Below are 16,661 nucleotides of genomic sequence, written 5' to 3'. Positions count from 1 at the left end.
TAAAGTTTGCTTTAAAAATATTAAAAATGGTGGCAAAAGCTCTCATAAAGTATTTCTTTTATAACATCATATTAAATTTGAATACTTTATAGTAGTTCTGAAAAATTATAAAAAAAAACAAATTAAAACTTAATACACAGAGATTCAGGAAAAGAGAAAAAAAACATTAAAAGTTAGTGGTTTAAGATAAAAAGGTTCTCAAAGATAGAATACTCATTCAAGCTTTATAAACACTTCCCAGAGAATCAGTAGCTGCCCTCTTCTAGCCCATATAACAGTATAACAGTGGAAAAAATCTTATATAAGGTTTATACTCTAAAATCATATTAAATTTATATATATTATAAATACAAATATTTTTTTTTTTTAATTATTGCTTTAAAAGTATTAAAAATGGTGGTAAAAGCTCTCATAAAGTGTTTCTTTTATAACATCATATTAAATTTGAATACTTTATAGTAGTTCTGAAAAATTATAAAAAAAACAAATTAAAACTTAATACACAGAGATTCAGGAAAAGAGAAAAAAAACATTAAAAGTTAGTGGTTTAAGATAAAAAGGTTCTCAAAGATAGAATACTCATTCAAGCTTTATAAACACTTCCCAGAGAATCAGTAGCTGCCCTCTTCTAGCCCATATAACAGTATAACAGTCTGGGTGGTAGCACACCTCACCCAAAGTAAAAGTCCAAAATGAAAAGCATCAAAATCGCCGGCATTCCGTCAATATGCAAATCCGTTGGCCTTAATTGGGGAATCGGGCGAATAATGGGGGGAAATGGAGGGAGGCGGCTGCAGAGAAGAATGGAGACCGGAGAACGCAGAATGGAGAATTGAGAACGCGAGAATCCGTTAGCCGGAGGCTGCGGCTCGCCGATCGATTTGCGAACGCATTATATCCGCACCAACTGTCCACTAGATCGCACCACAATCCACAAACTGAACCCAAAAAGATACAATCTTAACTAAAATCCCTGAAAATGCACCTCCCTTCTTGGAAGTGGGCGTGGCTGCCAGTCGTGCTGCTAATTGCTGGGAAAACGGCGCAGGTGGGCGGCAGAAATCACCTGGATTTGGCACGCACCGATTACCGGCTAACGAGGTTGCCCTTCTTTGGCGGCGGCGTGGCCCACCTGCTGCGGTATCTCAACCCTCTGTCGCCGAACAGCTCACCGGAAAGGGGCAGAATCTCGGAGCTACGCAGCGACTTGGATCCCAACTACGTGAGCTACCGGGGTGCGCAGCTCTGGAAGCTCAACTTCAATGCCACCCGGGACTCGTCCATGGAGGAGCGGGAGCCCGGGGAGGAGGAGGAGGAGCAGCAGCAGGTGGAGCCCGAGGAGCGACAGGTGCTGGCCTCACCGGGTGCCCAGTTCAACGAGGTGGTCGCTTTGTTCGGTGAGTCAAAATCTATGCCCTGGAGGGGCTTTCAAGAGGTCCGTCAAGCCGCACAAAAGAAGAGAAATTGTCAAGCTTAGCAGAATACTCGCGGTCAAGCAAATAGTGTCTAAAGATCTGTGATGTGTGTTTATAAAAACTCGGAAGTTATTATATAATCTTTAATTAAAAAAAAAATCAAATATAAAAACCTAGCCAACTTTCAATTAAAACAATGTTAAGTTAAAACAAGGAAAAAAAATTGCCACTTTTCCTATGATATACCCAATGACCAAGTTTAATCTGTTCTTATACATTGGCATATTAACAAAATTTATATTTATGCTGACAGTACTTTATACCATATAAAAAGTATTGGTAAAAATAAAATGTATAATGATAATTGAAAATCATTAATTTCCTTTGAAAAGAAATTACAAGTTAAGAAAAACAATATTTTTTTAAGTTCTTCATGTACGTTAATATTTTAAATGGTGATTTTTTTAAACTTATAATTTCTAATCGTAGTTTAAAAATTAATACTCTTGAAAGTCACAGTATTTAAATTAAACTATTATTTGAAATCATAAATTTCCTCTTTTTACATAAATGTGAAGTGTTATTATAATTAGGTTATTTCTAGTTTTGAAAATTTTTTTCATCTATTCAAAATCAAAAAAAAATATTCGGCTTTTTTACCTTCATAAAAGTAATTTTTATCACGAAACAAGTACTGACACTATGAAGATTTGAAAACCACAATATTCCCGCTTTAACTGCTATTGGGCTGACCCCGACTGTATTAACGAGCGGTGGTTTTAGGGCGTCATCCGGCCAGGTCAGGGCAGGTCAGGTCAACGCGGCCAACTGAGCACGCATTCGCACGCATAAATTTGTGCTTTTGGCATAAATCAGAGACCCGCTAGTCCAGAACCCAGCGCCGAGAGCCCAGATATGTAGATATACATGGGCCGAGTGGCGTTTCAGTTCGAAGATGCTGCCGCGGGAAGCGCTCACGTTTGTGGCCCTCATCGCCTCGGTTCTGGGCCAGAAGCTGCTGCTCTGGCGCAGTGTCTCCGTGCCGGAGATCTCCGGCATCTCGGGCCTGCCCCTCGCCCTGCTGACCCTCAACGGCAGCGAGCTGTACGAGTCCACGTTCGAGGGTCTGCAGTGGCTGTCGCCCGTGGATCTGCGCCGTTTCGACGTCCTCTCGCCGGGATCCTCGTTCCAGATCAACAGGCGCTACCGGAATGGCAGCCAGGTGCAGCGGTACTACGGCTTTCAGCTGTGGAAGATCCACGAAACCCGCCTGGAACTGCCCGAACTGAGGGCCTTCTGGCGGCACTTTGGTATAAGCACACCGAAAACAGTCGAAATATCAACAGAATTAGTCATAGCTTGAGTATTTGCGAGCCCAGTTTATAAGAAACACTATCAGATTAGGGGTTCGAACTTAAAAACTATATAAATTTTGCCATATGCAAAACCTGCTTTCACATACACCAGATTTTTTTTAATATTCATATGACCTAATTCAGTTTTTAAGTCACTTTTTGGGAAATTTGCAACCTTACATAACTTAAGAGATTATCATTTGTAGGGATGATGAGGAATAAAGATATAGGCCCCACATAGGAATAAGAAAGGTTTTGAGAAATGGGATATAATATAAAATATGTTGAAGACCCTTTAGTAGATCCTAACTCCCCTGATATATTGATATTCATATACATATTCTATAACTCATTTCAGGAAGCGAGGTGTGGAACATCAACCAGGACGGCATCGACATCCTCATCGAGCAACGCAATGTGGCCGATGCCAAGAAGTTCATGGATAAGGTGGGCTTCAGCTACAACATCATGATCGACGACATCGAAGCGGCCATTGATGAGACCTACGTGGAAGTGCCGGCTGTGGAGCATCCCCTGGACTCTGTGCGTAATAATTCTCTGCCCTGGATGGAAAGACCGGGATCTCTGATGACCTGGCGGCGCTATCATGATCACGCGGATATCCAGCAGTTCTTGCAGAACCTCTTAGAAACCTATTCGGAAAATGTGGAGCTAATTCAAATAGGGGTAACGCGCAATAAGCGCCCTCTGGAGGTCATCAGGTGAGTCAAAATATGAAAAATTAGTTAAAAGTGTCTGAAAGTATGCTGTAAAAAATATTTGATTTCCGTAGAATTTTTAAATTTTATGATACATAATTTTAGATGCCTTTATAAATGTTTTCAAATCTCCAGAGTTTTAGGTAAACTAAACTTTATATCTTTTCTTTTAGGGTCTCCAATGGCAATCCGGACAACTGGGCTGTATTCGTGGATGCGGGACTACAGGCACGGGATTGGCTGAGTCCCGCCGCCCTGACCTACGCCATCTCCAAGCTGACCCATCTCTGGGCCAGGCCAAGGGCTCAGGGTCAGGGTCAGAGGCAAAGCAGGGCAGACAAGGCCATGCGCCGCATCGACTGGTACTTCCTGCCACTGGCCAATCCCGATGGCTACCAGTACTCGCGCCACACGGATCGCCTGTGGACCAAAAACCGGGGCTACGACACTGAAAGCGGTTGCTACGGCGTAAATCTGGACCGGAACTTCCAGTACGGCTGGGGCGGCATCGGATCGACGAGTAACCCCTGCAAGAATCTCTATCGCGGAGCCGAGAGCTTCTCCGAACCGGAGAGCCGAGCTCTGCGAAGCTTCCTCTCCGGCATGCGGGAGTACTTGGGCGCCTATGTGTCCCTCAGCGGCTATGGCCAGACCATCACCTATCCCTGGGGCGATGCGGACTATGTGACGGAGAACCAGAGGGATCTCAAGCAGACGGCAAGGAGTGCGGTTCTTGCCCTGAGGCGATTGAACCACGCGGAATACTCCTATGGCACCAGTTATAACCAGAAGTTGGCACGACCGGGAAACTCCGCCGATTGGGTGCAGGATCGCATCGAGCCCCAGTTGGTGTTCAACATGTTCCTCAAGGATCAGGGCCGCTACGGCTACCTGCTGCCGCCGCACTACATTGTGGAGTCTGGCGAAGAGGTCTTCGAATTTCTGCGCACCATCGCCCAGCAATTGGAGTAGCTCCTCAAGCTAACTCCATAATATGTATGCAACGGAAAATTGTAAATGGGATTGGCTATCCCCAGGAAAAACCTTGTATTTATTAGCCCCTTAATTTAAATTTACTTTGTGATTAAAGTTATTTATTTGGAAAAAATTAAATATCTAATAAATTATTTGTCGCACAAGTAATATTTTGGGTGGATTGTTTTGAGCAGCTGGCGACCTCTACTAATGATCCCCAAAAATTTAAAAATGTTAATGTTAATTAACATTAATTAATTAAAAATGTTAATTTTTCAGTGGTTTTTTATCGTAGTTTAGCCAAATAAAGGCGTACAGCGAAAAAACCGACTGTTTTGAGCAGCTGGCGACCTCTGTTAACGATCCTTATCAAAATAAGGCACATTTAAATTTTGAAAATTTTTTTCAATTTTTGAAGGGGGTCCGTCAGGATTTTTTTTGATCTCGGTTTTGGCGAAAAATGCTCCTTTTTCAGTGGTTTTTTGATCGTAGTTTGGCCAAATCAAGGCGTACAGAGAAAAAACCGACTGTTTTAAACAGCTGAAATATTTTATTTTTTGACCAATTTGCCTTGCTTTTAAAGGGAGTGCATACTTTTGGGCTACAGAGGGCTGCAAAGCTCCCGCGTAGAACAGTTTCGTAAGTTGGCCTGAACCCGAATTCTGCGGAGAGCGTGGGCCACTCTTCTGCACTCTCTTCGGGCCCTTCTTCGGAGGGTGGTGGGGGTTAGGAAAAAGAGAGTTGTTGACTGTCTTTGGGGCCACGTGTTTGATTCGCTGCCAATTTCGATTAATGATTTCGCAATCGCGCAGATCGCAAGTGGCACTCTCCATTAGCGATCTTATGTAAACCTGGCCAAAGGCGAATGTGGCCAACAAGAATGCTCGGCTGGCCAAATAGAAAGCTGAGAGAAAGAGGGGCGCCCGTGGAGAGCTAAAGAGAGCACGAGAGCGAGCGCCAACTTTCACTTTCAATCGCGTTTCAAAAACCAGTAAGCTCGAACCACAGCGCTTATGAGGCTTTGTTTTGCAGCTCTTGCCGCTTTATTTATTTATTATTTTTTTATGTTATGCCTTGTTGTTGCATATTTGATTGGATTTATTTTGTGCATGCATATAGAAATTAAGCGAAAGGCCCGCGGCCATCGCCGCCTGCCGCCAAAGTCAAAGTCAAAGCTTCCAGCTACCGAAGAAAGTGATTTGAGCGATAACAAAAATAAACAAAATAGTTATTAAAAAATATGTATAGATAAAGTAAACAAAAAACCTTACCCATAGAAACCGCTGAGAAAGAGAACGATTTTAGAACTACTAGTAAAAAACACCTATCAATTATTCATCTTTATTATTTAGTATTAAAAATATTATTTTGCAAAAAAAATTTATAGAAAATATTTTAATAGAAATGTAAATAAAAATATTAATCAAAAATGATCGTTTTATAGCACTTTTATAGTAATTTTACATTTTAATGATATTATGTTTTATTATATACTTTTATAATATCAAAGATTTTTCAAAAAGTTTAAAAAATATTATTTCGAATAAAAATACAAACAAACTATTTTAAAAAAACTAAATAAAAATATTATTCAAAAATGATAGTTTTATAGCCAATTTTAAAATAATTTAACATTCTATTAAATAAATTATACTTTCGAATTTATACATATATCTCTAAAGAACTTTTTAAAACCCTTTTCATCTTTACACTAAAATCACCAAATTTTTCCGGTGTAACCAGCATTAACTGATCAATGAACCAGCAGCAAACAAAAAAAAAGGTGCCCTGAAAAAATCTACCATTGTGGGGCCGAACTCTCGAAAAAGGGTTAAAAGTGAAAATCTGGGTACCCCAAAAAATACAAAAAGACAGTGAAACACCGGAAAAAAGTCAGAAACAAATAAAAAATAAATAATGCCTGGCGGCAAAACCAGAGTGGGCGGCGGGGGGCGGGACAGGCGATCAAAGGCGAAAGAAAGTAAAACTCGCCAAGTGGGTCAAAATCGCCCCGTCACACAATCACACACGATCCATTAAGCAAACACACACATGCGGTGATTTTGGGTTTGTGATACAATTGGAAACACAATTTACCATCGCACTTGTGTTCAGAAATCAGCTGCTGTGGCAAACAAATGGAAATATATATGCACATTCCTGCATATGGATATTTTAAACTTGCCAAAGCGTTGTAAACGTTTTGATTGGCATTTCCGTTACACTTGATTCATGTTTCATAACAGGCAATTATTATTGATGGTTGTGATGATTAAAGATGAGATAAGCCCCAATGTCGGGATTGACAGCTTGGCACCTTTGCTACTTTTTATGCGCTGGGAATTTCCACCGATAACCATTTGCAATAGGTCAAAACTTGAAAAACACTCAAAAAAAATAGGTGTGAAATGTATTTAAAGACATTTAATTAGTTTTCTTCTAATTTATAATTTTTTTTAATTTTTAAAATCTTTAATAATTATATAAAACACTTCCATTATCAGTTCAGTTAGATAGTCATTAATAACGATCGGATAAAAAACAAGTGACTTAACTTGTATTTATTTAAAACTTAAAACCATCTTTAAAACATGTATTCAGATGTGAGTGACTCACAAAGACAAATTATGGTGGTGTAGAAAATGTGAATTTATCATCTTTGGAAATCCCTCCTTGCAAGAAAAGAATTCTGTGTTTTAACCCATGACTCATGGTCATGGCTTAGACCACTTGGGCGTAATAAAGAAAACAAAGTAGCAAGTGGGCAGCCCAGTTCCTAATAAAAAAGGTGGGACAGTGGGTTTCGCATATTAACTGATTACACAAATGAACTTCGCAGAACTAAAATAAATCAAAATAAGGTACTACACTTCCTTCGCTGGAAATTCCGTATAGAAAAAATTAAATCCAAGGTTAAATCCGTGACTGATGATGTTTTATTAACAACACAATGTAGATACATTGACAAAACCGTGCTTGTTAGATTTTAAAACCAGTTACGGATTAAGTAAATATTGTTTTACAATGTGCCAAGTGTTTTGTTTACGGAATGTACATTCCTTATCGCTATTCATTACAGATAAGAAAAAAAAGAAAGAAGTTTCAGGCTGAACTCCTGACTTATTAGACTTCGCTTTAATTATATATCAGCAAGTGGTCAGCCCCTATTGGTGTTAACTAACCCATAGTTATCTTTCGTGATAAAAACTACTTGTGTTTTGCTTGCGGATATCAAATTTCTTATCGTCGGAAAAACCTGATGAGAGAAAAAGAATTCCGTGACTGAACCCGTGACTCATCATGCTTTGATCACTTTGTTTGTTTAGGAAGATGTATCAGCAAGTGGACAGCTCCCCCCATGGAAAACCGTTAAATGCATTTGAGTGCAACTCGATGTGTGAGAGTGGGTGCAAGCGAGACGGCTGGCTGCGTGGGCGTGGGTCTTGCATTCTGCCCCTCTCTCTCTCACTCTCCTCCCTTTTGCCCTGGCCCCCGCTCGCGTGAATGGGATGCAGGCAGCCGGAAAGAGACAGCGCCAGTGCGTGGCGCATTCGGGGGGAGCAGCTCCTCCTGTCCCTCTTTCTCTCTCTCTCGCCAGCCACTCTTCCTCTTCTCGCGCCGCCGACACCTCTGCGGCTGCGCTGCCGCCTCGCCGCCGGCGTCGCTGCCGTTTCCATTTCCAATTTCCATTTACGCGACGATCGCTTTAAAGATCGGTCGTCGGTCAGCGCGAAAATTTCCAACACTCTTGGGCTCCCCTTTTTGTTGTTTTTGTTTTGTAATTCTCGGTTTCGTTGATTGTTTTTTTCGTTTTTTTTTTAAATTTTTTATTTAATTTTTTTTTTGAATAACGGCTCCCTTGCGCCGACAGAGCGGCAATATAAAATTGAAGCGCATACAAGCAGCATTTAGTCGAAGTTGGAAGCTCAGGCCGCGATACACTCTCTCCCACACACACCCACAATCTGCCAATTGCACTCTCTCCCGAAGAGCCGGCAACTGGAAGAAGAAGAACTGGAAGAGCACTGCAGCATCCCGAACAACAAAAAACGGTAAGTGGAAGAGACAACAAAATCAAAAAAAAAAAAAGTGAAAAGCTCAATATTAAGCTAAACTACATAATTTGACAAAAAACTTCAAAAGATTGACAAGAACTCAAGAGAAGACTGAAGAAGAACGGGGAGAAGAATTCGGAAGAAAGTGGAGAGATTATCAAAGAAAGCGCGAAGGTTGCTAAAGAAAAGGGAGTTGAGAAGAAACACTGCAGGCATCGCAGAAGAAAGAGGGATGGTTTTATTAAAATAAGGAAGAATTGGAAAATATCCAGGGTGGAGACTGGAAGTAAAGGTATGGGAAGACTGGAAGGAAGACTGAGGGGATGAGTGTGCATAAATAAGGGAGAATTCCTTATAATGAGGGCAACGATTGGAGGAGAATGACAGTCGAGATTCTCCAAAACAAAATACTGAATGAAGAAGGGAGATAATTGATAATGCCTTTTAATAATGCATAATTTGTGGGAGCTATCAGAAGAATCGTAGTGTAAGAAAAGGGAACACCATTTAAAGTAAATAGTGATAAGATTTTAATATTTCTGAAAAAAGGGGTAAGGAAGCTACACCATTTTCACATATTTAGGAACGGTTTGGAGATAAATTTAAATTAAAATAAATTCACTTAAAAAGAAAGTAGTGAAGTAGAAGGAGGAAGATTTGCAATCGAGAGAGAGACTTAAATGTAAAAATGTAGAACACATTTTCAACCCTATCAGAAGAATGAGGCTTGCATTTAAAATATATTATATAAAGGAATACACCATACAAATAAAAGTATTAAAAGCTGTTACAGCGAATGAGGAAGTGCAAAAGCACCGGCTTCGTTTTTCAACAGGTTTTAATTTTTATTTTTGGGCCCCTAAACGGAACAAGTTTACATTTTTTACGTCTTTCGTACACATTTGATCAAGAGATTATGTGGAAAGTGCTAAATTAAGATAACTTAACACCCCAAGTTTAAAAATAAATGACATCTTTTTAAACCTTTCAAGAGTATCTTTGCCCTTGAGGGCTATGTTTTTTTCAATAAAAAAAATAACAATAAAAAATAAAAAGGCAAAATATTATAATACAAGGAAGAAAGTGTTGAATTTTAAAAATATATAGAAAGCCATTTAAAGAAGTTTGTAGTACAATAGTTAGTTTGTGCGAACTTGAGATCTTAACTATCTTAATTTTGGATTTAATCTGAAGCCGCTGAGGGTCAAGATGAAAATGTTAGTCCCACAGTTTTCGGAAACAGATCTACAATGTATTCTTCAATTGTTTACATTTCGGAACGAAGTGCAGGTATAAACGACTCAGATAATGGAAGGAGAACCGGGGGCACGAAGGTCGAGGTGAACAGCAGCGGATTGAAACCCAATCCGAAACTGTGTTTGTACTCCACATTCGACTCCCCAGATCCGAGATCCGAGATCTGAGAACCAGTTCTCGGAGTTCGGAGACCACGAGACTCGGGGAACCGGAGACGACCCTCTCCAGCGTTCAAGTGCCACTTTCTGCCTGGCAATAAAAAGAAAATAAACACGAAAATACGAATACGCATCCATAAAAAAAACCGAAATGAAAACAAAACCTAAAAAACGGGCCAGGGAAATTAGCACAGAAGCGTTAAAAACGGCGTTTCGAAATCGGTAAGAAGAGCAGGAAAAGTTTCTTGGCCCAAAATCTAGATCTTAGGGTCCAGCAACTAAGTCGCAGTACCTCATCCCATCTATCACTGTGCATACAAAGCAGACAGAACATTCAGAAACACGAAACTCAGACTGAGTCAATAAAATCCACAATGGGCTTCACGCCCCCCGGAACTCGGAGATTTCAGGGAACTCACGGATCGAACGACCCAAACGATCGATCGATCGCCACTGGAATCCGTAAAACAATGCAAATTGGCTGAGTTGTTCGATTGTGTACTGAAAATCAAAACTGATTGTCTCGGATGCAAGTTTAATACACCCAAAAAAATTATCATTTACAATGTCAAGGCAATAACTCAAAAACAAATTTTCCAATTTTTAAAATTTTAAAAAAAATTTGAACATCATAACGAATGTATATGTTTTTAACCTCTAACTTAAGGTTTTAAAGCGATATCCCAAAAATATATATTTTTAATTTTTAAAAGTTTTGATCATCATTAGGGAAATATTCGATATTCCAAAAATATTTTTTTGTAATACTTTTTTTGTTAAACATTTTTTTATAGTTTATAATTCTTGAACTTTTGAAAATTATTGATCATCAGAGATATCCCAGAAACATATTTTTTCAATTCCTGAAATTTGGAAAAGTATTGCTCATAATCATGTTTAGAACATCCAACTTAACTTATCAAAACGATATCCCAAAAATATATTTCTTCAATTCCGGAAATTTTCAATACTATTGTTCATCATTACGAAAATATACCGTTTTTAACCTCAAAATTAAGTTAAAGCATATCGCTTTATGCCAAAAATATTTTTTTCAATTTTTAAACCTTTTACAATTATGGATCATCATATGGAACATTTAATGTTTAGAAAATCCAACTTAGCTTATCAAAGCTATATCCCAAGAATATATATTTTTTTTAATTCGTTGAATTTTGAAAAGCTCAAAACTAAGTTATCAAAGCGATATCCCAAACATCTTTTTTTTCAATTCCTAAAATTTTTAAAATTATTGATCATCATAACAAAATTAAGTTATCAAAGTGATATCCCAAAAACCTTTTTTTTCAAATATTGAAATTTAGAAAAGTAATGATAATGATATATAAAAGAATATATACTATTTTAAACCTCCAAATTAAGCTATTTCCCCTTCTAGGGTTCTCTTACTATAATGACAGCTGAGATTCTAAAACTAAAGCGTGTTTTATTGAAAAATTCGCAAAACCATTAGCTTTATCTAGTACTTTTAACTACTTATTGGCAATGACAGGTACAGAAAAACAGGGTTACGAGCAAGTCGCACATCTAGATAGCCCTAACCATCAACAATGAAACGGAAACATTTGTTGTATTTTTTGTTAGCTATTTTTTTGTTTTTTTTTTTTGTGCTGGGTAATTAGAGGAACTTTTTCTGTAACAATTATTTGCCCTGACACCAGTTGGAGTTTGCTTTTAGTTTCGTTTTGCATTCAGTTCTGGCTAGCTGAACGGCTGGCTCGGATGTTCGATTGGTTCCATTTCAATCGCTGCCAAACAAGGTTATATTTCAAAAGCATTAAAAAAACATATAATAGAATTTAAGTTTCATACTAGACTTTAGCAGGGTTTTCCATGTGCAAATTGGCTCGTTAAATGTTTGGATGGCAAACGGAAAAACCATATACTCAAGGCTTGTTTTCTGTACTGATGACTCTAAAAAGGCAAGCACTTCGCTTGTAAATAGCGTGATTTTATGGCAAACTAAACAAGCGTGTACTATTTTAACCTTTAGAGCCTAACAATGGTCATTACCACCGGTCGGTGGCAGCGGTAGTTCAGTAGAAAACGATCTGAAAATCGTGACAATCATTGTTGGAGGCTTTCGATTTGTTTATTTGGCCAAGGCCAGTTCTTCCTCCGACACCGATCGCAGCCCCATTAATGGAGTTGCTTTCGGTGATAACATCTCTCTATTAGCAAATTATTGATTGCTGATTGCTGATAAGCGAATTGCTTTTCCAGGTCAACCTGCTGATAGAGACAGCGAGCCAGAAAGATGACGGAAGCCACTCGACTGCTGTTGCTGCTTCTCCTGGCGGCTCTGGCAGCCAGTTCAGCCGGCGAGCTGGCGACGATGCCCGCCAATCTCACCCAGCTGGATGCCAACGAGATTCCCCAGCGGTTCGACGAGGCGCAGCTGTGGCGCATCCACAACATCTCGGAGGCGCTGCAGCACCGGCTGCCCGTGGGCCAGATGCTGGAGCAGAAGTTCGGCGGCAACATCTGGAAGGAGAACTCCAAGTTCCTGGACATCTCCATTGCCCGGGATCAGCTGAAGGCGGCGCGCAGCTTCCTCTCGGCCCACCGCCTGGCTCCGCAGATCCTGTCGGATAATATTCAGTCCATGATCGACGAGGAGCTGCTCGAGGGCGTGCAGAGCTCTGCCTTTGCCCAGGGCAGAAGAACAAGTGAGTGGGAGTTGCCTCTAAAGGGTTTTTAATGTACTAATTAAATATATATTTTTTAAAACCCACAGAGAAGGCCGCCAGGAGCAGCATGCACTGGAAGGACTACCACGACCTGGAGACCATCTACAGCTTCATGCGGGAGATCCGCACCAAGTTCCCCAACATCGTGCGTTTGTACACTATTGGCCAGACGGCCGAGGGACGGGATCTGAAGGTGCTCAGGTAAGCTAAACTACGTTTCTGGCATTTTTTAATTAGTATTTACGGCTAGGAATTTAAAAATCCAGCTGGTTAGTTATACTTTTCAAGGCAATACCTATTAAATATATCTCTAAATGCAAGGCCTTTCCATTTCATAATAATTAGCTGCTTTTTGAATATTACGAAAAAAAAATATTTGTTTTGTTCAAGAAACTAATTAAAAATAGTAAAAACAATTATCATAAAATATATACAGTGCCTTGACTACTTTTAAAATTTATTAAAAGTGGCATACGCCTACTTTAGGCTTTAATTGAATGGAATATAACCTTTTAAGTAATTAAAATTCTGAAAAAACTATGATCGTAAATTAAACTAACTTAAAACCTTATTTTAGCTACATTGGGATTTAATTAAATGAAATAAAATCTTAAAAATTAACTAATAATATTTGCAAAATACATTTTTAAAGTTCAATAACTTAAAAATGGCCTAATAATATTTTATATATAAACTTATAAACCTAAAGAACCAAAGGCCCATAGGTATGCCATCATATAGTAAGTCTCAAAAGGGTTGTAAAAATGTAGAGCCCACTTTTAGGCACTTGGGAAAATCAAAAATTAACCTTAGGAAAAAAATACCTAGGGGTTTTATAGTTATATCCCTTATCCACTCAGAAAACCCATTAAAATTCCCTCAAACAATCCAACTAAAACATAGTTTTCACCCCCCAGAATCTCTGAGAATCCCCGCGAGAACAAGAAGATCTGGATCGACGGCGGCATCCACGCCCGCGAGTGGATCAGCCCCGCCACGGTGACCTTCATCCTGTACCAACTGATGTCCAACTGGGAGAACCAGCCGGCGCACATCCGCGGCCTGACCTGGTACATCATGCCGGTGATGAATCCCGATGGCTACGAGTACAGCCGCACCACCAACCGCCTGTGGCGCAAGAATCGATCTCCCTCACGGCGCGCCCAGTGCAGCGGCGTCGATCTCAACCGGAACTTCGATATTGGCTGGAACGGCTACGGCTCCTCCACGAATCCCTGCAGTGACACCTACCGCGGCTCCTCGCCAGCTTCGGAGCGGGAGACGCGAGCAGTGGCCGAGTTCCTGGCCAAGAGGAAGTACAATCTGGAGTCGTACCTGACCTACCACAGCTACGGACAGATGATTGTCTATCCGTGGGCATACAAGGCCGTTAAGGTGAAGGATTCCAGTGTGCTGCAGCGAGTGGCCAGCTTGGCGGCGGAGCGGATTGTCCAGAAGACGGGCACGGCCTACAGGGCGGCGGTCACCCACGAGGTGCTGGGCATCGCGGGCGGTGGCTCCGACGACTGGAGTCGTGCCGCCCTGGGCGTCAAGTATGTGTACACCATTGAGCTGCGGGATCGCGGAGCCTACGGATTCGTGCTGCCGCCGCGCTTCATCAAGGACACGGCGCTGGAGGGCTGGACGGTGGCGGAGACGGTGGCCCAGGCCATTGGACCCAGTGCGTCCGGTTGAAAAGCGGCTAATCTCACCCGCCTCCCGGTGTAATTTGTAATCTCTGTCGCCTTCTCTTACGCCCCCCGCCCACCTGGTGTGCCTGTGAACTGTGTGTGCCTGTGTGTCTGAAGGATTATTTATGTTTGTCTGTGTGCCTGCTTTTGGTGACTGAGAACGAGCGTGTGTGCTTGGGCGGGCTGCTGTATCCTTGGAATCCTGTACGGCTTGAAATAAACCAACCTGCGCTATTTATTACTACAGATCACTGGCGTGTCTTATTTTGGCGGGTAGTTTAGAAGACAATCGTGGAGCTAACATGTTTCCCAACTCTGGTCAGAGGAATCCACTGACTCTTCGTGAAAATCTCGGTTCAGAGAACTTGTTTGATCTTCCCCATAAGTAATTCCCATCAGAAGATTTAAATCAGAGTATAATATATGTTCTTTTAAGAAGAATCCATTTGTGATCAATACTTTTTATTATAATACTTATTTCATTTTTATTTATTAAAGTTTTAAGTTCAGTTTTAGAGGGTAATCTTTGAATAAGAGTGGAGTGTGCATGTTCCCTTAAATCCTAGCAGGAAAACCCATAGTTTCTTCATCGAAATCTTTATTCAGAGAACTTATTTGACTTAGAGATCTTCCCAATAAATAATTCCAGTCAGTAGATTGAAATCAGAGTAGAACATAAGGATTTTAACAAGAAAAATCCTCTTACGGTCATAGCCCTTAATTTTAAAACTTAAACTCTAAGTGAAAGTTTAATAAATTGACCAATTATTGAATATTTAACTAATACTAACTTATAGGAACATCACACAAACCATAAACCACTGATTTCCCCCAAAAGGGTTTAGAAAAACCACTTAATCGAATAGAAACCAATAAGAATGTCTGCTAAAATAGAACTAGAAAAGCTAGGACTCACCGTATCCTCATCGTCATCGGTGTTATCCTGCAGCTGGAGCTGCAGCTGCGCCATGGCCGCCGTGTGCAGCTCCATGTCCATGTCCTTGGGCGTGGACTCCTCGGAGATGACCGACTCCGAGGGCAGGTTGTCCACAAAGGCGGCGAAGCCACAACCATTGCTGCCCTCCAGCGGCGTCTGCACTGACGTGGGCGAGGCCGACGACTTGGAACCGGATCTGGGCCGGACTTTGCCATTGATGGCGGCTGTTTTTGGCGGCAGCGGAGCTAGGGGCAAATGCTCGATGCGATGGGTGTAGCGTGTGTTCAGCCGGATGCTGCTGTGCGGCGAGGATTGCGGGGACGAGGAGGAGCCATCGCCGCCGGGAGCGGGAGCGGCTGTGGCTGCCTCCGCCGTGACTTGGGATTTGGGCGATGCAGCGCACGCAGAACTCTCCATTTCCGGGGCCAGTCCGCCCAGACGCAGCTGCTGTTGGATGAGGCGCTCGGCCTCCTGCAGCAGCTCGTCCACGGAGCGCATGTCCGTGCTGTCGGACAGGCGGCTCACCTCCTGGAAAATGGACTCCGGATCCGGATCGGCCAGCATGCCGCCGCCGCCGCAGTCCTGCTCCTTGGCCAGGAACTCCAAGATCGAGCCGCCGTTCGCGTAGTCCAGCCCCTCCGCCTCCGCCGCCGCCACGCCCTGTTTGCGCGGGCTGAGCACCTGCGACATGGCGCTCCAATCGGGCCAGAGGATGTCTACACTGTGGCACCTTGCCTCTATCCTATTCTCCTGCTGGTGCCTCCGCTGCGCCTGTCTGTTTGTTTGTTTGTTTGCTCCGCCAATGCAAGCCAATTGAAAGCGAACCGAAAACAGTGGGGTTTTTGGGGTCTATGTGGGCTTCCCGGGCTCTCCCGCGGTGGCCAGAGCACGGATCTGGGGGTCGCGGATCTCACGGGTGCGGACACGAGGCTCAGCGGACGCGGCGCATCGTCAGTTTGGCCGTGGCAACAACATTTAAGCCAACTTTTTGCACCACTTTTTGTTTAGAGATGGCCCAGCAGCGATGGGCAGGTGGCTCGATAGGTTCGCCGTTTCTTGAGCAGGTATTCGATTGTTCTAGAAGGGGAAACCCAGTTTTTGTAAGTTTTTTTTTGGGATTTCACTTGGGTGTGCACCAAATAAATTAAAAATGTATTTAGAGAGACGTGTTAATGGCTAAAATTATAGTCTGACCGTATTAAATTAAATTTCTTTTACAATCGATACAACAGTATGAATTAATATGAGTGTTTTCTAAATCACTCACTCTTTGATAAGCCAGATTCTGTTAGAAAATTGTTGAATACATAGCCAAATATAGGTTTTTTTTACAGAGGATTTAGCATAGGAAAAATGTAGTCATACAAATATGGGAAATAGGGAATATA

General features: G+C 41.6%; 3 protein-coding genes across 6 annotated transcripts in view; 2 read left to right on the top strand and 1 right to left on the bottom strand.

The window, feature by feature from the left end:
• The window catches only part of LOC108034575 (centrosomal protein of 162 kDa), a 34,050-nt gene extending 17,752 nt beyond the window's left edge, over positions 1-16,298 (bottom strand). For both annotated transcript variants that reach the window (XR_007763250.1, XM_017109544.3), the window contains exon 1: positions 15,253-16,298. Coding sequence is in view for 1 of the 2 variants with exons in the window: in XM_017109544.3 (XP_016965033.1) it covers positions 15,253-15,963 (711 nt within the window). In the remaining variant the exon portion in view is untranslated. The remainder of the gene's footprint in view (positions 1-15,252) is intronic.
• Positions 980-4,461, top strand: LOC108034679 (carboxypeptidase B). 2 transcript variants are annotated; one of them, XM_017109731.3, is made up of 4 exons: positions 980-1,397; positions 2,387-2,725; positions 3,129-3,492; positions 3,663-4,461. In XM_017109731.3, the coding sequence occupies exons 1-4, from the start codon at positions 980-982 to the stop codon at positions 4,459-4,461; spliced, it is 1,920 nt and encodes a 639-aa protein (XP_016965220.1). The 2 variants fall into 2 exon arrangements, with proteins under 2 accessions (XP_016965220.1, XP_016965145.1); XM_017109656.3 differs by lacking the exon at positions 2,387-2,725.
• On the top strand, positions 8,150-14,582 carry LOC108034803 (carboxypeptidase B). 2 transcript variants are annotated; one of them, XM_017109873.3, is made up of 4 exons: positions 8,150-8,516; positions 12,179-12,624; positions 12,693-12,846; positions 13,563-14,582. In XM_017109873.3, the coding sequence occupies exons 2-4, from the start codon at positions 12,213-12,215 to the stop codon at positions 14,338-14,340; spliced, it is 1,344 nt and encodes a 447-aa protein (XP_016965362.1). In that variant the 5' UTR covers positions 8,150-8,516; positions 12,179-12,212; the 3' UTR covers positions 14,341-14,582. The 2 variants fall into 2 exon arrangements, with proteins under 2 accessions (XP_016965362.1, XP_016965461.1); XM_017109972.3 differs by lacking the exon at positions 8,150-8,516 and adding an exon at positions 11,622-11,715.
• Positions 16,299-16,661: the final 363 nt, after the last annotated feature.

This window comes from Drosophila biarmipes, chromosome X (genome assembly GCF_025231255.1).
Source record: "Drosophila biarmipes strain raj3 chromosome X, RU_DBia_V1.1, whole genome shotgun sequence".
NCBI lineage: Eukaryota > Metazoa > Arthropoda > Insecta > Diptera > Drosophilidae > Drosophila > Drosophila biarmipes.
Note: the sequence above shows the minus strand (reverse complement) of the source record. Positions and strands in the feature narration are given on the sequence as shown.